Source organism: Podarcis pityusensis (genome assembly GCF_964106645.2).
Source record: "Podarcis pityusensis genome assembly, chromosome: 8".
Taxonomy (NCBI): Eukaryota; Metazoa; Chordata; class Lepidosauria; order Squamata; family Lacertidae; genus Podarcis; species Podarcis pityusensis.
This window is the reverse complement of record NC_138033.1, coordinates 29,980,740-30,005,632: the sequence shown is the minus strand read 5'-3', so window position 1 is coordinate 30,005,632 and position 24,893 is coordinate 29,980,740. Positions and strand designations below refer to the sequence as shown.

Genomic DNA, 24,893 nt, shown 5'->3' with positions numbered 1-24,893 from the left:
TATGAGTTTGTAGAGAGGAAGATTTTGCACGCCAGTCATAGAATCATAGAGTTGCAGGGTCCGCAAGGCTCATCTAGTCCAACCACCTGCAATGCAGAAAACTTTTTGCCCAATGTAGAGCTCAAACCCACCAACCTTAAGATTAAGAGTCTCATGCTCTACCGACTGAGCCATAGCTGTCATGTCAGAAGCACCACCTGTGTTAGTGCAATAGAATACAGGGGCAAAAACCTGCTGTGGGTGGGATGAAGAGACCTATCCAGCTTAATGTATGTGCTGCTACTCATGCTGCCTCAAGCAAGGGAAGCACTTTGCACCTGCATCCAACAAATTGGAAGGTGCAGGTGGAAAGGCACTTACAGGCACTGTCTGTTAGGTGCCACAGTCCTCTGTAATGAAATGGAAAGGGGGCTAAGTGGAAAGAGCTTTGTATGCAGAGGGTGCCAGGTAGGGCTGACAAAGATGCTGTTTAGGACCTTGGAGAGCTAATGCCAGCCAGTGCAGACAATATTGATCTAGAGGAGCCAATGATCCAAATTGGTATTTGACAGTTCCCTGTGTTCACCAACCGCAACCGTACATGACCAAGGGACAGAGAGTGAGGTGAGCAAGAAAAAGAGGAAAGAAGTCAGAAGTTCCTCCTAGACAACTTGCCTCCCACAATTCTCTCCCTCAGTGCATCCCTCTTCCTTCTCCCATAGCTCTGATGGAACCGCTATCCATGGGAAACGGAGGAAGAGATAATGAGGGAACTAGTGGTGCTGTTGCTAGGCAATATCCTCACATGCTGTCTTAACTGTTTTGAGCCAGGCACAGCCAGTACAAAGCAAGGACACATGAACCCTTCTGACAGCAAAGACCCAAGGATGCACCAGCAACCATAAAGCACTCTAGTCACATGAATGGTAAAACAGCAGAGACACAAACACATGTGGTTCTTACTTATGATGTTACACTGCTCACACAAGTAGACTGCTCTCGTAACTAGGGTTTTGCTTGTGTATGCATGCACATATAAGCATGCTCATATTTTGTCAGAAACGAACGGTTGGGGTAAATAAATACAGCACACTGTGTCATTGGGCTCTCCTTATCCACCCGGTTCAAGACTGGTTCACACATGGGTGTTATTTATTTGTTACAGTTTTACCCCACCCTTCTCTGCCACAGCTTAGGGTTGCACACTACAAATCAAATCAATCCAATTAAAATCCTTAATATAAAACTAATATTAAAAACAGTAAGAATGTGCCATGCTGTATACAGTAGAAATAAATAATGGGCAATCATTCCCAATCACCATTCCCCAGACACTTGAGTATGTTTTTAACTGTTGACAGAAAGATAACAATGTGAGGAGCAGCTGCAACTCGAGGGAGAGGGAGTTCCGGATTCCAGGCGTCACCACAAAGAAGGCCCTGCTATTCAAATGGGTCATACCTGTTGATGTGACAACAAGCAGGGCTCAGCAGCAATTCTAAATGCCAGAGACAGTAAATGGACAAGGAGCTCCTGCAGATTTCAGTAGCCCATCCCTCTCCAACCTGGTGCCCTCCAGTTCTTTCTGACTCCAACTGGGGCTGATGGGAGTTGGAATCCAAAACATCTGGACAGTTCCAGGCTGGTGGATGCTGTGACAGCTCATCAAGTGGTGTTGTCCTGCATGGAGGGAGGCTAAAACTGGATGCTTTACAATATGTGTATGCTTGCATTTAAGTCAGTTATATTAAGTGTCTCTTTTAACCTGTACTCACAATCTCTTAAAACAGAATCCACAGCACCAACTTAAAATCTGCTTTCTTATATAATAGGAAGAGCCATAAGAGAACCGTATCTGACTTTTGAGGTCAAGGACACCACAGGTCACATGTTATTGTGGCAGGTTATGAATATTTATGACTCCATCAACTAAAATGCATGGAGATTTATTTTTCATTGCAGAGAAGAAAACACTGTTCTATCCAGTCCATGCTTCTGGAAAGCTATGAGAAGAAAAGGCTTAAGGGTTAGGCTATTTAAACCACACTGGAATTTAATCCCGCAGATGCTTGTTTTTATTTATTGCATTTGGAATAATAATAATTTTATGATTTATACCCCACCCATCTGGCTGGGTTTCCCCAGCCACTCTGGGCAGCTCCCAACAGAACACTAAAAACAGAATAAAGCTTCAAACATTAAAAACTTTCTCCAGGCTTTCTCCAAGTAATTAAGGACAGGATACATGGGATTCCACCACCACCCCCTGCCTAACTTTAGCACCACAACAATCCTGCATGGTAGGCAGGCTGAAAGAAAAAGTTTGGACCAATGCCATTTGTCACTAAGCAGGAATCTGGAACCGAGGCTACCCCCATTTCTATTTCAACACTCTGTTATGGCTTCAAAGATGTGCTTGCAGGAGTCTTACAAAGTCACACAGAGATTTACAGAGTGAACTCCAGCTTTTGGAGGGTCTTTTGGCAAGTCAACCTCCATGGGCCCCTCTCTCTCAGTGAGTTCACCTCCTCCTTGCAGCATGTCTAGGAGACTCTTGTCAGTTGGCACCCAGGTGGGCTCTGTAGATGCTTGACCATGCTGACTCTTGACTTCAGCTTTGGAAGCATCTCAAGAGTTATTCAATCAGATCTTCCATGGCAAGCAAGCATCTCTGAAAGGAAGCTTGCCCAACACTATCTTCCCAATAATACGCAACTACCAATGAATATTAAGAGTGTTTAAAACTGCACTTTGTTTACATATTTCAGTGGTGCAGAAACTCCTCATTAGACCCATTAGGCTCCTCAATAGCTCCAATTTGGTTTATGACATCACAACATATGTGATAGCAGGTAAGGACATGGCTGAAAAAGATCAGTTGTAAGTCTCTAAAGTGTATTCCTAATTGTTCCTTGCCAAGCAGGACTCATTGACTGACCACTTGAGATTGGCTGCACCAGGGTTTCTAATGGGTAACTCCCTAATGCAACACATGGACCTTGCACTCAGCATTGATCAGCACTGAGAGTGAGGCCCATTAGAACGATGTCAGGCATTTGCAGGCGGGTGGCCCTACCAGCCTGTTAAATGTGTCCCATGAGATAGATGAGGTAAGCATTCAGCACACAGGCTGGAGCCAGTTCCCCACTCCTGACAAAGCCTACCAGGCCTGTGCTCCACACAAATTCAACATGCACCCTTGAACATCACTTAGAATTTACTGTTGTTGCACTGGGATTCCATGGCAAATAAGCAGGGGTAATTCAGCACACAAATCACAGTGGAAATGACTCCCTGAAGACAGAGAGTCCAAAAGCCATAGTACTCTTCTACATGGCCAGTGGCAGTCAAGTATTTACAAGGATATTGGGGGGGGGGGAGAGAGAGAATCACGTTTTATCTAGTCAACAAAGACAGAAGAGGCAATAACACAGTAGGAAGCCAGTTTGGTATTTTAAAATCTAAACTCTGTGTGTGGGGGTGGGTGGGTGGCTAGGTAGGTGGGGGTGTTAAAAAAGAACCTCCTCAGGAAATCCCATTGCTTGTTCCCACATCAGGAGCTGAGAATTTCCACCAAAAATCAAGTCCTAATATCCACATTCTATAGGAGTTGCTCACACTGCTATTCCTTTGAATGAAAAGACCTGAACTGTTTAAGTTGTTCACCGCTTAAGCAGAGACATCACTGAAGATCCACAGTCACCACACCTGGGATGTACATACAAACTTCCAGACTGAATCTAGCTCAGGAGCAACTGCTTTTTCCTGTTGCCAGGAGAAGCCAGATGTTCAGAACACCAATTGGCTGGCCCTTGTTGGAAACACAAAACTGCCCCTCCCCTCAGAAGTGTGTAGACCACAATCATGAAAACCCTTCCAAACTCCCTCTGCTCCATCAAGAGCAATGTTTCAAGTCTTTTAAGAAATGTGCTGGCTTCAAATAATATCAATGATCACACCAAATAAATGTTTGAAATAGAAACATGTCCAGCACCTAGGGGGAGCTAAAAATAGCCAAGAGACTTATGGAGGTGAGCATAAATGCCTGCACTGTCATCTGAACCAAGCATAGAAGAGTGAGAGCAGGAGGAAGCACAATGGAAAAACGCACACTTGCTCCTGGAGGAAGGTATATTTGTTTGTTTGTATGCAATCTTACTGACCACAAGATGACCAGATTTTCTGGTACTGGTTACAACTGTTTTTCACTACAGGAAACAGTCTTTGCACATGCTTTGAACTTCTCTAGATCCAAGACTGAGAGTTCTCACATTTGCTCAAAAGCCTCTCATTCCACTTTGTGACACCAGCCCCCTAAACCTATGTTTGTGGGTGCTGGCTATGTAAGGCGTAAGAAATCAGCCCAAGACCATAATTCATCCACCAATGAATCCAGCACAATCTTCTGTGTCTTGAACATTAGATCAACTGGTAAAGAGTTTCTCAGGAAACAACTGAAGTAATCAGAATCTTTTTTCTCCAGAACTGCCCTTGAACTGACAGTTTTTAAAGGTGCACAAGCTATGTTCAGTCAAAAGTAGCAGCCTAGGCTTTAATTTCAGCCAAGGAGCCCTCTTTTCCCTGCCTGGATATAAATGGCTGATTTAAGCAAAGATGTGACAAAGGGTCTTGCGGGGCGGGGGGGGGGGAGGCATTACTATCATGTTTTCTAGAAAGCCTTTTAAGAGACACAGCAATTCAACAGATGCTCTGTGCTGTGATGCATGAAACAATGGCTTGGCTGGCATTATCACACACCTAAGACTTTGTACAAATCTTTAAATACAGATACTTTTCATTTAGTCCTGGGTATGGAGTTGCAAAACTTCCTCAAGAGAGGACATCCATTTTTGGATCAATTTTGGTATTCTTTTCCTGTACTGTCTTATATGACACAAAATAAGACTGTGAAAAATCACTTGCCTTCAAGGTTCTCCAGTACAGGGAATAAAACCCAACAACAACACCTTAAGAGCTAAGAAATATAACACATGAGATTTGCATAGCCCTGACCTTTCATTTGCACAGCTCCACCCAGAGCTCCATTTCTTTTCACACTGGAGTGTGACTGCAGGACAGGCTGGAAGAACTGGCTTCCATTTATATTTTATTCTTCTCTGAAACCACCACGCCTTTGAGGATCCAATTTCTCACCCACTTATCATTCCTTCTAACTGCAGACTCAGGTGGTGAGTGTCAACAGAATGTGAACCCAAAACAGAGTAACTGTGGAACAAGAAGCTCCGGCATACTTAGGGGGACTTCAAGGTCTGCTGAAGTAAAGGCCTGTTTAAGTCTACAAACAAACCACAACAAACAAACTAACAAAAAACCAATCCACAGAATGCTGAGCATCAGATGGGAAAGAAAAGTAGTGGAGGGTGGAATGCCTTGATTGAACTCTTTGCAGTCTAGCACAGGCATCCCCAACCTGCGGCCTTCCAGATGTTTTGGCCTACAACTCCCATCATCCCTAGCTAACAGGACCAGGTCAGGGATGATGGGAACTGCAGTCCAAAACATCTGGAGGGCCGAAGGTTGGGGATGCCTGGTCTAGCAGGTATAGCAAATGTGGCACTCTCAATATGTTTGTGGACTTCAATTCCCATCAGCTCCAGCTGGAAAGCCAATAGCCATGACTGATGAGAGATGTAGTCTAACAACCTCTGGAGGGCACCACATTGGCTCTCTCTATTTCAATTACAGTGGTACCTCGGGTTACAGACGCTTCAGGTTACAGACTCCGCTAACCCAGAAATAGTACCTCGGGTTAAGAACTTTCCTTAAGGATGAGAACAGAAATTGTGCAGCAGCAGCGGGAGGCCCCATTAGCTAAAGTGGTGCTTCAGGTTAAGAACAGTTTCAGGTTAAGAACGGACCTCCAGAATGAATTAAGTTCTTAACGTCAGGTACCACTGTATCTTGAAAGAGCATGGCTGAACAGAAACCCTGAATATGAGCCTTCCTATGCTTAAGAGATAGATTGTCACAACTTGTCATGATTTATCAATCATTACGGCTGCACCCCACTTTTCCTCCGAGAAGTTCAATGTGATGTACGTGGCTCGCCTGCCTCCCCTATTTTATCTTTCACAGCAACTCTGTGAGGTAGACTAGAAAGTGACCGGCCCAAGGTCACCCAGAGAATTTCATGGCTGAGAACTATACAACACTGCCTCATTTAATTAGCCATTTAATCAATTGTTTTAATTAATTGATAAATAATGGCTGAGGAGGAGCCCCATCAAATGTCAGGCTCCTTTAGAGCATCTAAACCAATGATTGTAAGAAAGAGCTCGATGCAAGACAGAGGGAGGGAAGAGAAGAGGGGGAAATCATCCTGGCAAATTGCTTAGTGATACTCTCAACAGTGAATCAACCTGACAGTGAACATGAATGACCGAGATCCCATGGCAGAGTGCCTGGATCATATTCCATGCACCCATTTTGATATGTGTCTCCTTCTGACAGAACCTCCCAGACAACTGGAAGACGGCAACACAAGGTTACCTCTCGCCTTCCTTCCTTCCCATCAGTGGCTCTGCAGAAAAAGCTCAGCAGGCAGACTGAACAATCCTGAGACCAGAGTGTCCCTTGACAAGGTTTGTACTGCTGAAACACCAGGATGTGTGAGCCTGACCACCAGAAGAATCAAATACCAAGGTATGCTGGTTGGACAGTGGCATTTGTCACTGCTATTGCTATTTCTGCTATTATTTAAAATATTAATAATCCAGCCTTTGTGGTACTAATGTGACAATGAATTCCCAAATCTGAGCTCAGGGGGTGGAAATGGGTGTGTGTGGAAAAGAGTCCCCTTATTTCAACACAGAGATATAAAATTAACTGTAGGGGCATAGTTTGGAAATTAAACTGTGTATATCTTCACTACAACTTTCTGTGGAACAGATTTATTTATCCCCAAACTCTCAGTGTTTACTTGCCGTGTACTGGGGTGGGGATTGGAAAGGCCAGGGAAGACTTTCCTCGACATTTCCCACATCCAAATTTAGAACAGCAGGTTCCACCACAGCCCTTTTTGAGATGCTCTTGAGTTGTACTGTTTCTTAAACTAAAATGGTACCTGACACACACGGAATTAACCCAGGGCATAACACTGTTGTGATACCACAGGGTGTTGTAATAGATCACTTCCTTAAAAGATTGAACCGCTTCATGGAGGATAACCTATCCATTGCCATTGGCTATTGAAGCAAAGTTAAGCCTTCAAATGCAGAGGTAGAACACCTACATCTCATACTCTGGGCACAAATAATGAGAGAATGCTATCACCTTCACATCTTGCTTATAACCCCAAAGAGGCAAATGTATGCTACCTCTTAGAAACAAAATGCTGGACTAGAAAAGCTATTGAGGCAATTCTCATGCTTTTACAGTCTACCAAGAGGCAAGTTCTACTTGTTTCAAGATGTTCAGAGTGGATCTGAACCTCAGTTGGCTTTTTTTCCCCTCTCAATCTTAGCATTCAGCAATTGGGGCATCTGTATAATTCTTTTCCACTCCCAGATTCTAATCTTAGCACTGGAATTAATGGGAAGGTCAGCCAGTCTAACCCCAGTCTAACAAGAGTAGGACACTGCACCCACAACCTTATTAGAGCCAGTGTGGTGTAGTGGTTAAGAGCGGTGGACTCGTAATCTGGGGAACCGGGTTCGCTTCCCCACTCCTCCACATGCAGCTGCTGGGTGACCTTGGGCCAGTCACACTTCTGTGAAGTCTCTCAGCCCCACTCACCTCACAGAGTGTTTGTTGTGGGGGAGGAAGGGAAAGGAGATCGTTAGCAGCTTTGAGACTCCTTAGGGTAATGATAAAGCGGGATATCAAATCCAAACTCCTCTTCTTCTTCTTATTACAGATTAAGTGAACTAATTCAGAGTATAAGCAAGGAATTGGAATAAAATAAAATCACAACACCAAAGGAGCAGAAATGTTCATTAGTTCTAGCACAAGATGGCTCTAGTAAGTGAGCCTAGTCACATGGAGACCATATGAAACTGTCTCATACCTTCCCCATCACTCCAAATGTATTTATTTGGTTTCCAAAAGTATTTCTGTCTCTTTTACCAAGTCAGAACATTGGCCCATCCCAGTATTGTGTACTAGTGGTAGCTTTGAAAGATTTCAGGCAGAGGTCTTTCACAGTGGTCAATCAGTCGTGTTTTTCTTATCAGCCATTTTGAATATTCTTTTTTTAAAAAAATGAAGCAATAATAATTGATTGTAATCAGCTGATACGTTTAACGGGAGATACCAAGGAACCTCTTACTTTCAAAATTGCTGCTTTACCAACTGAACTATGGCCCTTTTTTAAACACAGACACACACACACAAAAAAAACCCAGGGTCACCTATTAGGTCTTAGGGAATCTCTTTCCTGTCCCAACATAAGGAGAATGGTTTTCCACCCACCATTTCCTCATAAGGAGACTATTTGGGGATGACCTCTACTGGGATGAACACTCATCTTTCCTAGCCTGGTCATTGTTTAGTCATTTAGTTGTGTCCGACTCTTCGTGACCCCATGGACCAGAGCACGCCAGGCACTCCTGTCTTCCACTGCCTCCTGCAGTTCAGTAAATCTCATGCTGGTAGCTTCGAGAACACTGTCCAACCATCTCGTCCTCTTTCGTCCCCTTCTCCTTGTGCCCTCAATCTTTCCCAACATCAGGGTCTTTTCCAGGGAGTCTTCTCTTCTCATGAGGTGGCCAAAGTATTGGAGCCTCAGTTTCAAGATGTGTCCTTCCAGTGAGCACTCAGGGCTGATTTCCTGGTCATACCAGTCCCTAAATCCATCCAGGCCTGAGGGGGCCCTTGGCCAAAGGCACTCTGGTGAAACACCTCCTAAGCTAATTTGGTGGCAGCAATAGCTTAGTGGCCATTTTAATATCTCACAGTGTCCTGGAACCTGTGTGCTGATGCTGGATGTGCTCTGAAGTCTTAGAAACTGTGGTCAGCAATCAGGTTCCCTCAGCAAACAGTTTTGAGAATGGAGTCTTCACCAACCTGGCGCTCTCCAGATGTTTGGGACAACAACTCTTATCAACTGTATTGGCTGGGGCTGGTGTGAGTTCTACTCCAAAACATCTGGAGGGCACATGGTTGGCGAAGCCTGGAATAAGAAACGGAAGGCCAGGGCTGCAACCCCACCCAATCCAAACAGCTGCTGCCAGATCCTATTGCCGCAAGCACTACAGCCTTTTTTCTTTTCTTTTATTTCATCCACCTCTGGGTGGGCAGTGAGGAGATAATGGAGGTGCACTGACAGGGGCCTGCAGTAGCTGACCCCTACCCTTGAGAAAAGAGCAGGTGGCGGGAAGGAGAGCAAAAGGAAAGGAAGATTCCAGATGAAAGGGGAAACACATTTCATACCAGAATCTTCAAAGCCAAGATGGGAGACTTAAGAGCACCCGCTGATATAGTGGGAATGTAAGATGCCTGGTGGAATGGTGATAATCAATGCGATGAAGTTATCTCTGGATATAAAATCTCTACATAAAAGAGAGTAGGTCATGCCGGCAATCGTGTTGCCCTACATGTCAAAGAGGACACCGAGCACAATAAATCAGAAACCTGAGGAAGAAATCAAATCACAGAATCGCTGCTGGTAGAAATACCAGGTTAAAAAAGGAAATATATTTACACTGACTATTTCCAAAAGGTGCCTTGGCTATTTATATGAAGAAATAGTTCTTTCCTTTAGAGACAGAAGAAGCTGCATTCACTGTTGCAATGAAGCAGTTCAGGCAGGCCATTTTAGACCTTTGGTGGTCTAATGGCCTCCCTCTTTAGGTGGTCATGTGCACTGCATTTCAGGGGGCTCATTCTGCTGATTGGGGACCCTGAACTTCTTCCCTTGAATCCTGCCCTGAGAAACAGGGGCACATATTTCACTTTAAAGTAGACTTCATATTCCTCCATCACTTTTAATTTCCTCCCTCAAGATGGTTTGAACATTACCTCTCTTCAAGGCGAGTTATCAGGACTGGGCCTTGGGCCTTACCCTGCATTGAAGTGAATGCTAATACAGTGGTACCTTGGAAATCAAACGGAATCCATTCCGGAAGTCTGTTTGACTTCCAAAATGTTCAGAAACCAAGGCGCAGGTTCCGATTGGCTGCAGGAAGCTCCTGAAGCCAATTGGAAGCCACGTTGGACGTTCGGGTTCCAAAGAACTTTCACAAATCGGAACACCCATTTCTGGGTTTGCGGTATTTGGGAGCCAAAATGTTCGACTCACAAGGCATTCAGAAACCAAGGCATGATTGTACCAAGGTTTCCCACATTCATTTGAAGCTGAAAATTAGACTTGCTTACAACCAACTCCAGGTCCAGCTTTTAAGGCCTCTAAGCATCATAAAAACTCTTGTAGTGGTTTGTTTATATCAGTGGTTCCCAGTTAGGGGTCTGGGGACCACTGAGTGTCCCTGGCAGGGGATGGTGCCAGGAGGGTCCCCGGCACCACCCCCTGCCTGGGACTCACTTACCTTGTTGATGGCACATTGAAAGCCTTCCACAGATCATCCAGCCACTGCTCATGAACAGCGCCTGCTTGCTGGCAGGGGAAAAACTTGTGAAAGAGTTGCTGGGTGGCAAGTAAGCTGGGAGTGGGAACAAACTCTGATGCAGTTTCTTAAGGCTCGCTCTTGCGATTGAAGGGGTGGGGGAAGAGATTGCAAACAGCTCACATGCTTATCGTTAAAAAAAATAATGTAAGGGATTCTTTCCCCTTGCTCTCTACTTTTTAACTGAAAAGAACTTTAATTGCTTTCAACAACTATCAAGATTTGAGCACTCTACCAGTGCTTGTAGGTAGGATTTTCATTGACTCTTACCTCATGTATTTGGGCTTCATGTTCCCAACAGGGGAAATAGCTAAGCAAATTGCCACAATGATTAGCACAACAGCTCACCCTCTGATGATTTAGTTTAGTGCTCGGGCTGGGTGACACTTTCGTTTCAACATCGTGATATATCAGCAGCTAAATGCTGGTATATGCTGATATATCACAATGAATGGAATTTATTTCGGCTGCTTCTTCCTCCCCTAGGGCAGGCCTTCCTTAGGGAAGGAAGCAGCAGCAGAAATACATGGCCCAGCCCTACACAGTGAGCGAGTCCTGATGCCTCTCAGGGCTCACGTGTGAGTTGAGGAGCACTGGGGCTTTGCTGAACTGCTCAGCTGGGGGATGGAAGAGGCCTCAGAATTGTAGAGCTGAAAGGAACCCTGAGGATCATCTAGTCCAACCCCGTGTATTGCAGGAATATGCAGCTGTCCCATATAGGGATTGAACCTGCAACCTTAGCATTACCAGCACCACACTCTAACCAAGTGAGCAATCCAGGCTGAATTATATTCTTATATTTATGATATGTTTCTATTAGCCTTTCAGTTTGCTGGACTATTTAAATTTTGTTATGTCCTCTAATTGTTAGTGAAATATCTTACATAAACTTCTTGATGTCATGAGCCACTTTGAGCATGCTAATAACAATAATACCAACATTACAAAATTCCAGCTTTTTTCTACTCAGTCTTCACCAATTTCTATCAAGCCCTGACCAAGCCATCACTTATGACTTGAAGGTGCAAGATTCCTCAGTTAGCAGAAACATATGTTTCTAACGTTTTGCTAAGATGTACCATCTTAGATTACAAGTAAGGAATAGCATGTCTGAATACTCTTTCATATACAAAGACTTCTGCATATAGAACACTTGCAAATTAGGGACACAATTCCTTTTTTTAAAATTAAGTTGTAGTGGAGTAATGGAGACAAGTTTTTCCTACTGTCTGGGGATAGGCAATTTGTGGTAATATCACAAATTTTATGGTCTGTTTTTTAGTACAGTGGTACTTACATGGGATGCGGGTGGCGCTGTGGGTTAAACCACAGAGCCTAGGACTTGCCGATCAGAAGGTCGGCAGTTTGAATCTCCTCGGCGGGGTGAGCTCCCATTGCTCAGTCCCTGCCAACCTAGCAGTTCGAAAGCACATCAAAGTACAAGTAGATAAATAGGTACCACTCCGGTGGGAAGGTAAACAGTGTTTCCGTGCGCTGCTCTGGTTCACCAGAAGCAGCTTAGTCATGCTGGCCACATGACCCAGAAGCTGTACGCCAGCTCCCTTGGCCAATAAAGAGAGATAAACACCGCAACCCCAAAGTCAGTCACAACTGGACCTAATGGTCAGGGGTCCCTTTACCTTTTACCTTGGTTTACAACCATAATCCATTCTGCAGGTCCGTTTGTAAACCAAAACAGGTCGTAACCCAAGGCGTGCTTTCGTCAATGGGGCCTCCAAAAAATTTTTGTTCATAATCCAAAAAAAATGGGTTGTAATCCAAAAAAAGTTTGCAAACCGGGACACACACTTCCGGGTCTGATGTGTTTGCAATCCAAAACATATGTAAGTCAGACTGTTTGCAAACCAAGGTACTACTGTATACCTAAAATCCTTTGCTTTTTAGGGACCACCCCACATTTTCTTCAGAAAACTGCTTTGCTCAGGTAACTACCATAGAGTTATCAAAATTTTCAAAAGTATGGGGTCCGTGGCTTAGCTTTTGAAAAATAGGGGGGTCTTCATTAATTAGCTAATTAGGAACCACTGGTTTATATAATCAGCTGATCAGAGAGGACACAATCATCATGGTCTAATCTTGTGCCATCAGAATGCATGTATTTTTAAATGTTCATAAATATTAATTGACCTCTTTTAATATGACAAAATCTGCATTGGTTAGCATATTGATCTATCTCCAAATCACATCTCTTATTTGCTTAAATTTGCTGCTCCAAACTGAGAGTGTGTGTCACATTTTGGCCAGATACAAGTAAATGAAAGGCAGTAAGCTTATCGAATGCCAAAAGATTAAGAAGTGTATTTATATATATATATATATATATATATATATATAAAAAAAAATTCAACAACACAAAAACAGGTAACACAAAAGAAAAACAACAGAGAATCAAATGAAAACTAAAATTAAGCACGCACATGCACAGGCACACAAATACAAAGTACAGTGGTACCTCAGGTTAAGTACTTAATTCATTCCGGAGGTCCGTTCTTAACCTGAAACTGTTCTTAACCTGAAGCACCACTTTAGCTAATGGGGCCTCCTGCTGACGGAGCACAATTTCTGTTCTCATCCTGAAGCAAAGTTCTTAACCAAGGTACTATTTCTGGGTTAGCGGAGTCTGTAACCTGAAGTGTATGTAACCTGAGGTACCACTGTACAAATTTGGCTGTTTCATTGCCATTCCCTTTGCACTTGATGTCCAGGCCAAATGCCTCACCACCACCCTTTAGTTGGTCCTGCTTGCTTATATCCAGTGTGCTGTTAAACTATCAAGCAGTTATTAAAACTGAAACAACAGGACTTGTGATCAGGATCTCTGCAAATTCTGGTCTCATCACCAACTGTGTTGTGGCCAAATGATTATTTAGACAACTGGTAAGAAAGATGACTACAACACCCCTAATTATTCAGGAGCTCTTTTCTTGACTCCTCCTTTCTACTTCAGATTTATCCCTGAATCATGTAAATAATTTGTTTCAATCATGCATGGATCTAAGATGTATCAGACTAAAGACACGTTTCCCCAATCAGTCAGCTCTCTCATATCCCTTATGCACAGATTGAAACCAGCATATTATTTGCATAATTTGATAAAAACAAAATACCCACTTCAAAGCCACAACACACGACAACGGTCTGCATGGGAAAAGTAGAATTCATGAGTAACAGCTGAAAAGAATTATGATGAGACTAACAAAATACCCATTGTTTACTTGTATCCTGCTTTTCCATGGTAAACCACACTCAAAGTGGCTCACAGCATCAGGAAGTTTATGTAAGATGTTTCATTAACAATTAGAAGACATAACAAAATTTTAAATAGTCCTACAGTTTGAAAGGCTAATAGAAACATGTAAGAATACAATCCAGCCTGGATAGCTCAGTTGGTTAGAGTGCGGTGCTGATAATGCTAAAGTTGCAGGTTCAATCCCCGTATGGGACAGCTCATATTCCTGCAATTACACAGGGTTGGACTTGATGATCCTCAGGGTTCCTTCCAGCTCTACAATTCTATGGTGGTATATTAGGCATTAGGGGCTTCTGGCAGAATTACATTAGGCAGGTTTTCCTCACCCTTTCAACCTGGTCCTGGTCTGCAGGTTACCCAGAGTCACCTTGCTGGCCATTGTGAGAACAGGATGCTAGACTAGATGTGCCACTGGCCCAATACATCTGCCTTGGTTTGGGAAGTAAATCTCTCCGTACCTGCATATCCCAAAGTTCAGTTACTCTGTTGTTATGTAGCATGACCAAGTAGTAGAATCCAGCAAGTGACCTTTATAGAAACTAGCAACATTCCCACCACCCTGAAGGGCTGAATGTATATGGTGGGAGAGCATGGCCCCATGCTTTTGAAGCCCATGGGGCCATATGCAACTCATCAGACTTTCACGTATCCTTGGGTTGAGAGAGGTAGCCTGGTGCGACGGACAGAATGTTTGGATAAGAACCATCAAGATTTGGGTTCAAATCCATACTCAGGGATGAAACTCCCTGGTTGACTCTGGTTGAGTTGCTATACTCTCAGTCTAGCCTACTTCACAGGCTTGTTGTGATATCAGGATAAGTTAATAAATGCAGTTTCCTGTGGACTGCAACCTGTCAGAAGCAGTTCAGCAATGAAATATGCTATCATTGGAAGCAGTGGATTAATTTCCCCCTGTATTGATTTGCAAGTAAAGACTGGAAAGACACAAGTAAATTAGGTATAGAATATCCTGTTTTAGAGCAGAGTATTAGGTTAAAATGAAAAATTTCAACCCTAGGAAAACTCTGTCCCTTCTTACAGCTTGTTACTGTATTTTTTTTCCCTTAAATGCTTTATTCCAAAATATCTTTATGCAAAAGAAGCAAGCTATTTTGACAGACAATCCAAATCAGAAGTAACCTTACATAGAATAAGCTATCTATGCATCTCAGGATTTGGCTGTACTCATTATCACCTCCAGCCATCAACATCTGCACAGAGAATTGGTGTATTTGCCCCTTTTTTTGTAATGCTCATTTACAAAACTCCAAAAGCAATTCAAAATATTGACAGGTTTCAATAATTAGAAGAAGGTTAACGCAACACTAGTAAGGTGGGTGGGTTTAGATACACAACTGAATTTATATATTTAATACAGGCTACAACTACTTCCTGGTAGTTTTATTCACACAACTGTAGTGCCACACTTTGGGCACTCCTGGTCATTACTCTCTAATAAAGCACCTTTTTCCATGGAAAGAGAACCAGGTAGATGTCAAACCACTGAGGCTCCAATTTTGCTCCATTATAGTGCCTAATCCTTTGACTAACCAGCCAAGCATCACACCGCAGCCTTGAAAAATGCCAACAATTTGATGGCAACAGTAACATCTGTGCAACAAAGGAGCAAGGAAGCAAGCATGAAATAATTGCTGCATTCATTTCTATATCTATTTAGGCAGTAATAACTTGTTCCCTTGGGGAAGGAATATCATTTTTCTTCCTAAAATCTAGGATAGGTATTTTTTTCTTTTTAAACAAACCAGACAGGTGGATTCAATAGGTGTGGATTTAAGGAACCCAACTGAAACTCACTGAAGTCCACGGAGACCACGGACTGAGATGGTGGCAGGAGAGCATAAGGGAGAACCAAGAGATAGTAGTACAGACTGTACCTCTGAACACAATCCAAAGTATTGTTTGACTTCAAAGCAAGCATCCATTTATAAATAAATTAAAAAGGCACATGAATAGGCAAAATTGGGAACATCAAGTGATCGCAGAAGTTAAAACTGGAATTAGCCAGTGCGAAGAAACAATGGAGATCAAGGGAGGAGAATAGTAGACCCATATGACAATCCATCAGCCATGGTAACCAGTGTCCCACTTGTAGGATAAACCAGATCTGACTGCTTTCCTCCCTTTCGCCATCACAGACCCACAAAGGTTTTGCAAAGAAGAAAAAGTGCCTGCAGCAAGTGAAAAGGAATATTCTATCCGTACCCAGTTAGTTGACTCTCTCCGCACCCCCTCCATCTCAACGCCCATCCATATACGAGTTTCCAAAAGATACTCTCAGACAAACAGTTAATTGTCAGCCAATGTCCTCTTGGAGAGACTCTCCCTATGGAAAGACCTCGGTGCTGAATTTCAATTACAACCACAAAGTTGACCAACCATATAAACCTATCCACAGAGCAATCCTACACTGTTATTTTTTTCTTTCTGCAGAAGTAATCCTCATTATGTTCATTGGAGTTTACACCCTTGTAATGTATGCTTAGGATTGTGGCCCACCACTTTAAAAAGTAGGGTGGGGGGAGAGAAGGGAGGAAAACCTTCATGATTCTGGTAGGGAAGAGTGCCAAAAGCAGCCATCTATGAAGACATCCTCATTATTCCAGACAGTAACAGAAATTTTAGGAAAGCCCTCTTAGGGAAGAAAACTGACCACCACTTCTTCCTTCCCTCAATCCCACTCCATCAAGAAATGAAACTTCAGCAATAGATTTCTTTGCTTGGTTTCTGCAGCAAGGGCATTTACAGGAGAAGCAGTCAGGGGCTAGGATGGAAAAGGGGGGCATTTGTGATATCAGACTACCCTTTTACCTCTTCTGATAGACTGGGTTATCAAAAATGCCAGGGCCAAAATAGGAAGGAGCCCATCCTTAACCATTCTGTCCTTATAATGTGGGGAGAGGAGGTGTGATGTGTCACACAGTGGTTCTATCATCATTCAAGAACTACAGGTTTACAGACACAACATTTGGCGAGGGATCATCAAGAGGGGTGGCGGGTGGAAAAAGCCATGAAACATGTTCAGTTTCCCACCTTGATGGAGCTATCACCCTGCTTTGCAAGGGGGGGTTGTAGGCTTATTTGACATTCTGAAAAGAGGAGTTGCCCATTTCCGTCCCATCTCACCCACCCACCCACCCCCAAAACCAAATCTCCCTCGGAACAGCGTTGCTCTCACAACCAGATCCCTGCAAACTTTAACATCCTGCTGTAAAAACAACAACTGCAAAGCAGAGATCCTAGGAAGGCTTTCCTTAAGCACAGAGATTACCCCCCCCCCTCCGCCCCGACACACACAGCTGAAAAATGCATGAGAATTTAGGTGGTTCCATGAACTAAGGGAACCCCCAACCTCAGCCCAAAGTCACCAGCCACCCACACCTCGAAAGGTCTTCCCAAACTTAGCCACCCTCCTCTGGCCCCACTTACCGGCGGCTGATGTTGCCAAAACCCCCACCGAAAGCAGAAGAATCCGGCTCCAGTAGCTCACCTCCACCGTCATGAGAGCAAAAATCCCCAATTTTCCCCAATTCCGTTTAAAGCTGCAGTGGCATGCCGGCTTGTCCCAACCGAAAGAGGGTTGCATGTCAAAGAGGGGTTGGGGGGTTGATTTGCTTGGAGGAGGAGGGAAGACGGGGAGGAGGAGGAGGAGGTGGAAGAGGAGGAAAGGGGGGGGAGGAGAAGAGAGAGATGGGTGATTGGTTTGAAATTTTCGTCTTAACCCCCCCTTCCTTTGCTCAATGGGATAATTAGGATAGGAGGAAAGGGAGGCTTCTTTTAAAGGGGGGGTCAGGATGGCGCTTATTTAATCTTATATACATATATACATACATATGTATTTGCTCATAAAGAAAAAAAAGATCCGAATGCACAGAGAGCTTTTTTCCTCTCTCCTCCCAGCTGCTGCAGCTGGGCTAAACCAACTCACACCGTAGCTTGGGGAGAGAACTGGCTATCTCTTTCTCTCTCCCCCTTTTCCACCCTCCCTTCTCTTCTTCCTCGGTCTTTTTTTCTTTTTTTATGCCTACCTTGGATCAAGCTTTTCAGGATTAACAGCTGAAGCTCCCCAGGGAATTATTCTTTTAAGTTCCAGGTGATTAATCACCACTACATCGCTGGGGATTTTGTTTTAATGGTCTCTTACCTTTAAAACAAACACTAAATACTGGGGGTTGGGAAGATTGAGGAGGGGGACGCAAGTCTGGATGGGCCGCTGAAAGGTTCGTTAACTTCCCAGCGCTTTCCGCATCGTGCGGGGAAGGAAAGCCCTCCAATCCAGCTTGCATTAGCTTGATTTGATGAGAATAAAATTCCCTGCAAAATCTCTTCCTCATCACCACCTTTAAGAAGAAAGGGGGGCGCCGGGGAAGCGTGCCAGTTTCACGCCACCATTTCTTCCAGGGAACAATCCACAGACCCTTGAGTTGAATTGACAAGGTTCAAGCCCTGCATTGATGGGAAGGTGGGGAGAAAATCGCCCCTTTCGCTCGGGAGGGCGAGGGCGAGATGTCTGCATTTGTAAACCATTTGTAGGATGTTGCAAGAGCTAGCGAGGAATTACAAGGTAATTCTCTCTCCCCCCCCCCCGCAACAAAGAATCGGAGCTCCCCCCCCCCCCCCGCTTTCGCAGGCGACTTTGTCTCTGTCTGCTCTTGGAAGGGCTTTGAGTGGGACGGAAAGGGGATTCAGAAATCTCGGCCATTACCCTGCCGAGTACTCCTTAAATGATGCTGGGCTCGGGTACTAGTGTCCTTTTGCAGAGAGGAGAACGGCTTGCTGGGGAAGGAGGAGGGGAGGTTCCCTCTCTCTCTCCCCCCCCCACCCCCCTCACCCCCCTCAGATGGCGCACCTATGCAATGCAAAAGGACGAACGTAAAGGAAATTAAAGAAACAGCGGGGGGCTTGATTAGCTTTCGGAGGAGGCTGGAAATGGTCAGGCTGTCAATTCCCCCCACACTCCAAAAGCTTCCGGATTCGTTCCCAAAGGCATCTCACACACACACACACACACACACACACACACACACACACACACGGCTTTTCCATTGACCATTTCGAACCCAGTGTCCCCTCTCCGACAACAGATAAGGGGGGAGACACCCTCTTATTTATCTGAGAAGTGTACTGGTGCTGTGGGGAGTAATATTAGATCAGATTCAAAAATACAAACCAGGAGAAAGAATATGAATGAGAAATTGTGTAGTGTAGGCGCGCGCGCGCGCGCGGAGATTCGGGTGGGAAACGCGCTTGAGGTGCAAAGATGCCTCTCCAGACAATGCGCCAGCGAGAATCAAGGCAAACAACAAGGTCTGGCTTGCAATACTGTACTATGCACACTTTTTTTTCCCTTAAGTAACAACTCAGTGCAGCTTACTCCTGAGTAAACGCGTGGCTGCAGTGCAGCCCTCTGTATGCTCGAGGAAGTACCTTAAATGCCAGCAAAAACCAAAGGAGCGATTACTTCCGAGGAAGCATGTATTCTGCACACGTTCTAGGCTTGCAAGCCGATTGCATTAAATGTAAAAGTTACCTCGCTTTGTTTGGGGTTGGAGGGCAAGGACTGTTTCCCAGAGAGAGTAACTGTCCCTTCTTCTGTTACTAAGACCTGACTGGTTTCAACTGAAATACCCAACTTCTAGTTGTCACACACAGTTTGCTCCTCCTCAAGTAGAGATTCAGCAGGAATCCTCACTACTGACTTCCAGGTGTCTCTTGAAGACCTCTTTGTGATGCTGCAGCTGTTTAAACTTTCTTGATTAGCCAGTCATTTAAATGGATTTCTAACCTCTTACCTGGGAGTAAGCACCACTGAATGCAATAGAGCTTGCTTCTGAGCAGACATGGCTAGGACTGAACATAAGAACAGTCTGCTGGATTAAACAAAATACCCATCTAATCCAGGATTTTGTTCTTACAATGGCCAACCAGATGCCTCTGGGACGTCCACAAGCAGGACCTGAGCACTATTCTCTTTCCAGGAAATAGCTTTCAGCTTGCCGTGGACATAGAACATAGCCATTGTAGCCAGCAAGTATTGTGCTGTAAGTAAGAAATTTTGCTCGGGACTGATCCATTTGCCACTGTTTTAAAGCTTAGGCTGCCAGAAAGTTTGTGTGTGAATGGAACTACTGCCTTGAGCTTTTTCCCTATCAGTCCATTACCTTCCACAAGGCTCTGCTCTTAATGACTTAGGTGCCTTCAGTGCACTCCATTTCCTGCCCTACCAAGATCCATTCGCTAATCTCTAAAACACCACCCCTGAGCTCCCAAGCCCCACCTTCTATTCAAGGTCTGAACCTAAGGACAAGAACCAGCCATATGATGAAGTTCTCACTTTTGGCCCTTACACCCAGCTTTCCATCATCCACAAATATGATTTTCCTGCTTCCCTTCTACATGCAAGGAAGCAATAGCGTAGTGTGGGTTGCCAGTGCCTGGGGCCACATGAAGGGGGGTGGGAGGGAGGGGAACGGATGGAGTAGAGGTGTGCCTCCAACTTTGTAACGGCCTCTGTGTCACCTAGGAGATCGCAGCTGCAGAGATAAGAAAAGAAGAGTTGCTCTCTTGTCTGCAGAGGTCACTTCCTGGTTCTCTCAGAGAAGCCATTTCCAAAGGAGCCCAGTGACAGAAGAGCACAGTTGTATTGAGGCAGCAACGGGTGTTGAAATTTTGCACCCCTAAGAATTTTCCACCTGGGGCAACTTCCCCTGTGTCCCCCCCATGCTACACCACTGCAAGGAAGGGAGATAAGAACTGTACCTTTCACGTTTAATTACAATACACATACATACATATATACGTACAGTACAACCACATCTCACACACATTTAACTTGCACAATTTCAACCACACCTTGTTGAAGGCCAGCTGGCTGAAATTCTGCAAGTTAAATGCAAGCAAGGCAGGGGAGCTTAAAAGCTCTTTTTTCTCTGGGGGAAAAATATGTCTTTCTTGGGATGCACCAAGGGAAGCTCTCATGAGATCTCATGTCACCATTTGAGTTCCTCTGTGAGCATCCCTAGCCTTCTGGAGCTGGTGTGCTGAGCGGGTCTCACCTGACAAGCAAGGCAGAGAGCTTAAAAGCTTTTTGTACTAGGTCTACTTGGGTTACCCAGTGTGAAAAGAGCTTTTAAGCCTAGCTTTCCTTGCAAGGACCGCTCAGCGCACCATATCCAGAAGGCTAGGGATGGTCGTGCAGGAGTGGCTTGACTATACATGTTTTTGTGTACAGTGGTACCTCAGGTTACATATGCTCTGCTAACCCAGAAATAGTGCTTCAGGTTAAGAACTTTGCTTCAGGATGAGAACAGAAATCGGGCTCCGGCGGCATGGCAGCAACTGGAGGCCCCATTAGTTAAAGTGGTGCTTCAGGTTAAGAACAGTTTCAGGTTAAGTACGGACCTCTGGAAGGAATTAAGTACTTAACCTGAGGTACCACTGTATAGGTGGAACCAAACCCCTGCATGATGCAATTGTACTGTATGTGCAAGCACAGGGCCAGGGCCAGGCCTATCATTAAGCAAAGTGAGGCAGCAGATGCTATGGTGGGAGTGAAAGGTATCAATTCCTGTTCTCAGGTGCTGCTCCTGTACTCTCTCCTGCCCTCCCCCAATTCCCATTGTCCTGATTCGGTGCCATGCATGCCTGTAAATGGTTTGGGCTGTCTTGCTTAGTTGTCTTCTTCCAGTGTCTCACCAACAGCACTGCTTGGAATGGCCCATCACTGAATAGGCAGAGAGCCATCCCAGCCCATGTACTCCAGCAGGCATTGTGCATGCACGTGCATTGCTCTGATCATGTGCCACATACTGGTGCCACCACTGCTGCATTGCAGCAATTGTTTGAGTGAGCGAGTGCTAGGCAGAGCACTGAGCAAAGCAGAGGCAAGTTTCTTTTTCCTCGCCAGTGAATGCTGCTCCATTAGGGTGAACAGGGCACTGCCCCACCAGCCTTTGTCTCCCCTCTGCTAGACACCACCTGCCTGCCTCCTTAGTTACAACTAGTCCAAGGAGTGGTACTGGCTGTTGGCTTCTTCCTTGTAGTCTCGTTGCTGACTTTGTAGAAATCATCAGGGGAGAGGTTGGGGACAAAACCAGAATGAGCTGGCTTTACTGGTCATTGGGATCTCTGCTCACCATCATATGAGATAAGGAGAGAGAGAAGGGGTGGTTCTGCCCACTTTATGTTCAGCCACACCCACCACAGCTAAGAGGCTCCAAAAGATTACCCACAAAGGGATGCAACCCAACATAAAAAGATTCCCTGCCTTTGTCTCTGCTCCATCTCCAAGCTCCATATGGAGATAAGAGATTAGGTAAGAGCTTAGGTCTCAGAGAGAGAGCGTAAGCAATATGCTTAGGTATATCACCATTGAGGAACTGAGCCACTACTGCTACTGGCTCCATCATCTCTTTCTCAGGTTCCACTTTCCTATTGTGAGAGATCTGCAGATCAGGTTTCCAGGATGTGTCATCAATTAGCCGAATTGAAACAGAAACATCCCCCCTTTTCTGCTGCATTTGCCAGAGTGAAACCTCCCATGCCTAATGCAAACGTTCCTTGAGTCTTTCAACCAGCAGTTCTCCCAGATTTTTTCATTTCTGCACTCTGCTGCAATATATACCAAACTCCAACAAATCTCAGATTGTGAGCAGCCAGATCTGGAATTAGATCATATATTCACACTGGGTAACAAAGCAACTCATATAAGAACATCCCTTGGTACTGGGTTGAGCCAAAGGCTCATCTAATCTAGCATCCTGTTTTCACAGTGGCCAACCAGATGCACTCATCAGAAGCCCACAAGCAGGACCTGATTATGAGAGCACTCTTTGCACTTGTGAATCCCAGAAACTGATATTCAGAGGCATACTGCCTCCGGCAGAGAAGGTAGAACATGGTCATGTAGTGAGAGAACTAGGAAAAGGCTAGCAGCTGGAGGCAGGGGCTTCTAGTAGCAAGTTCTAAATACAGTGGTACCTCAGGTTACATATGCTTCAGGTTACAGACCCAGAAATAGTACCTCGGGTTAAGAACTTTGCTTCAGGATGAAAACAGAAATCATGCGGCGGCGGCGCGGCAGCAGCGGGAGGCCCCATTAGCTAAAGTGGTGCTTCAGGTTAAGAACCGTTTCAGGTTAAGAACGGACCTCCGGAACGAATTAAGTACGTAACCAGATGTACCACTGTATAGGGACTGGTTTGTGGGATTTCTTCCCATTAGCCCCTGTGTACATTTAGCTCAGAAATGCATCCTACAGACTTGAATGGGCCTTGCTACTGGCACTTAAACAAGTTAATTCAACAGGCTGCTTACTTTCTATTGGCATGCATGTCTGGACTCTTGCCAGAGCATGCATGCATGCATAGGATTCGTGACTTTCCTGTCTTTTGCAAAAGCAATGGCTATGTGCTTTTAAAAAAAAATAAAAAAATATGGAACCTGATCTGAGATTTTCAGCGAAAGAAAACAAGCCTGAACAAATTTATGGGTGGGGAGAACAGAAGCCATGATATTGCTGTAAATGCAAAGTCAGTGGCAATGAGGGGGTGGGGTTTGTCCTTACTTCCGCTTGTCCCATGCCTAGGAAGAATGGGTCTGAGTGGTTTTCTACTTGCCCCACTCCTTTCTCACCCTGCTCTTTAGTGCTAAATCAGGGCAAAAATCAGGGCAAACATCAATCCAGAGAAAACCCAAATCACTGTTTGCTCTGACTGAATGCTAAAGAGTGGTTTCCCCTGGGATGTGGGGCGGGGTGAGAAGCAGCAGAATGAGAAGTGTGGTTAAGCCCTTACCTGTTCCTTGGAGGGGGGGGTAGACTTTCATTACTTGCTGCCTGTCCTTTGTTCCTTTCAATATAACACTATGGTTATGGGTCCAGCATTTGAAATTAACTTTCAACAAACCCCTGCCTACTTAATTTCAATTTCTTTATGAAAGTGAATGTTTTCCCAGGGAAATGGTTGCATACATCCCAAATAACACACAAACACTCTCTCTTTTTGCAAAAGAATTTATTCGTTAATCCATATTAGATCTCTCTGTCCTGAACCCTAATTGGTAAGTGTTTTACTTTGCTAAGAAATATATTTAAAAGCTCATAACCATTTCGACTAGTTGTAAAAAGAAAAAAGAAAACAAGATCACTCTGCAGTGCCACCTACAGTCAAAAGATAATAACGGGAACAAGCAAGTGAAAAAGGATTCCTCCTGTTTTGAAACTCCTACCCAAAACAATACAGCGATTGAAGGCTGAATAAACCCCTTCAATTCCAGGAGCTAAAGATACCAGGTTATACATCTGGGACTCTGGGATAAAGAAGCAATGATTGCACCCCGTCTCTTATGAAGCTACCTATCACTTGCCGGTCGGTCAAATGCTCTTAAAGGCACAGCTATGGGATCTGTTGAAAAGTTTTACATGGAGAGCGGCTGCAAGCTCCCCCCCCCTTCAAATTGCTTCTTGGGATCTCTTCTGTGGAAACTTTGGTTTAACACAGGTATTTATCTTTGTTGATATATATTGATAGGATTAGTAGGGCAGCAGACAAACATTCCATCTATTGTTGTTTACTACACCTTTGCACACTGTACTCAACAGAATAACATACCTGTTTTTAGCAAGAAGAGGCAAAAGCTTACAACTTAATTTTGACAGAAGAAACCAACTGTAGAATGCAGGGAGGAGAAAAGAGAGCATCAAGGGATGGATTTCCTTGCACAAATGTGCTTCTATGTGTTTGGGCTTAGAACCCTGTTTCCCAATGTGGTGCCCTCCATATATTGTTGGACTACAAGTATAGCTGATTGTATCAGTCCCAGCCAGCAAGACTGAAAGCAGCATCCCAGATTATATGTTCCAGACATATCACTTTGAGACACTGAGCTCTTTTGAATTCATTTATGTGCCATCTTCCTTCAGCTGCTGCTGGGTCTTTGGGACTCAGTATAGCTCCATCCGGTTGTTATCCTTCATAACAGTTGCTATGCCACAAGGGTTCTACGGTTACTTGGCTACCACGGTTTGTTGCCATCTAGTTCAT

The 24,893-nt window shown here is 44.5% G+C and overlaps 1 protein-coding gene and 1 long non-coding RNA gene across 5 annotated transcripts in view; one reads left to right on the top strand and one right to left on the bottom strand.

Annotated features, from left to right (window-relative positions):
- Nucleotides 1–17,697, bottom strand: part of CSMD2 (CUB and Sushi multiple domains 2) — a 501,247-nt gene extending 483,550 nt beyond the window's left edge. For 3 of the 4 annotated variants that reach the window (XM_081018269.1, XM_081018275.1, XM_081018276.1), the window contains exon 1: nucleotides 17,281–17,696. In XM_081018269.1, coding sequence (XP_080874395.1) covers nucleotides 17,281–17,437 — 157 coding nt within the window. In that variant the 5' untranslated portion in view covers nucleotides 17,438–17,696. Of the gene's footprint in view, nucleotides 1–17,280 lie in introns of all 4 variants that reach the window. The other variant, XM_081018274.1, reaches the window with a different exon arrangement.
- LOC308483945 lies at nucleotides 5,167–24,812 on the top strand. The gene is made up of 3 exons (XR_013989841.1): nucleotides 5,167–5,263; nucleotides 6,451–6,642; nucleotides 24,127–24,812. It is a non-coding gene; the product is annotated as an uncharacterized lncRNA (long non-coding RNA).
- Nucleotides 24,813–24,893: the final 81 nt, after the last annotated feature.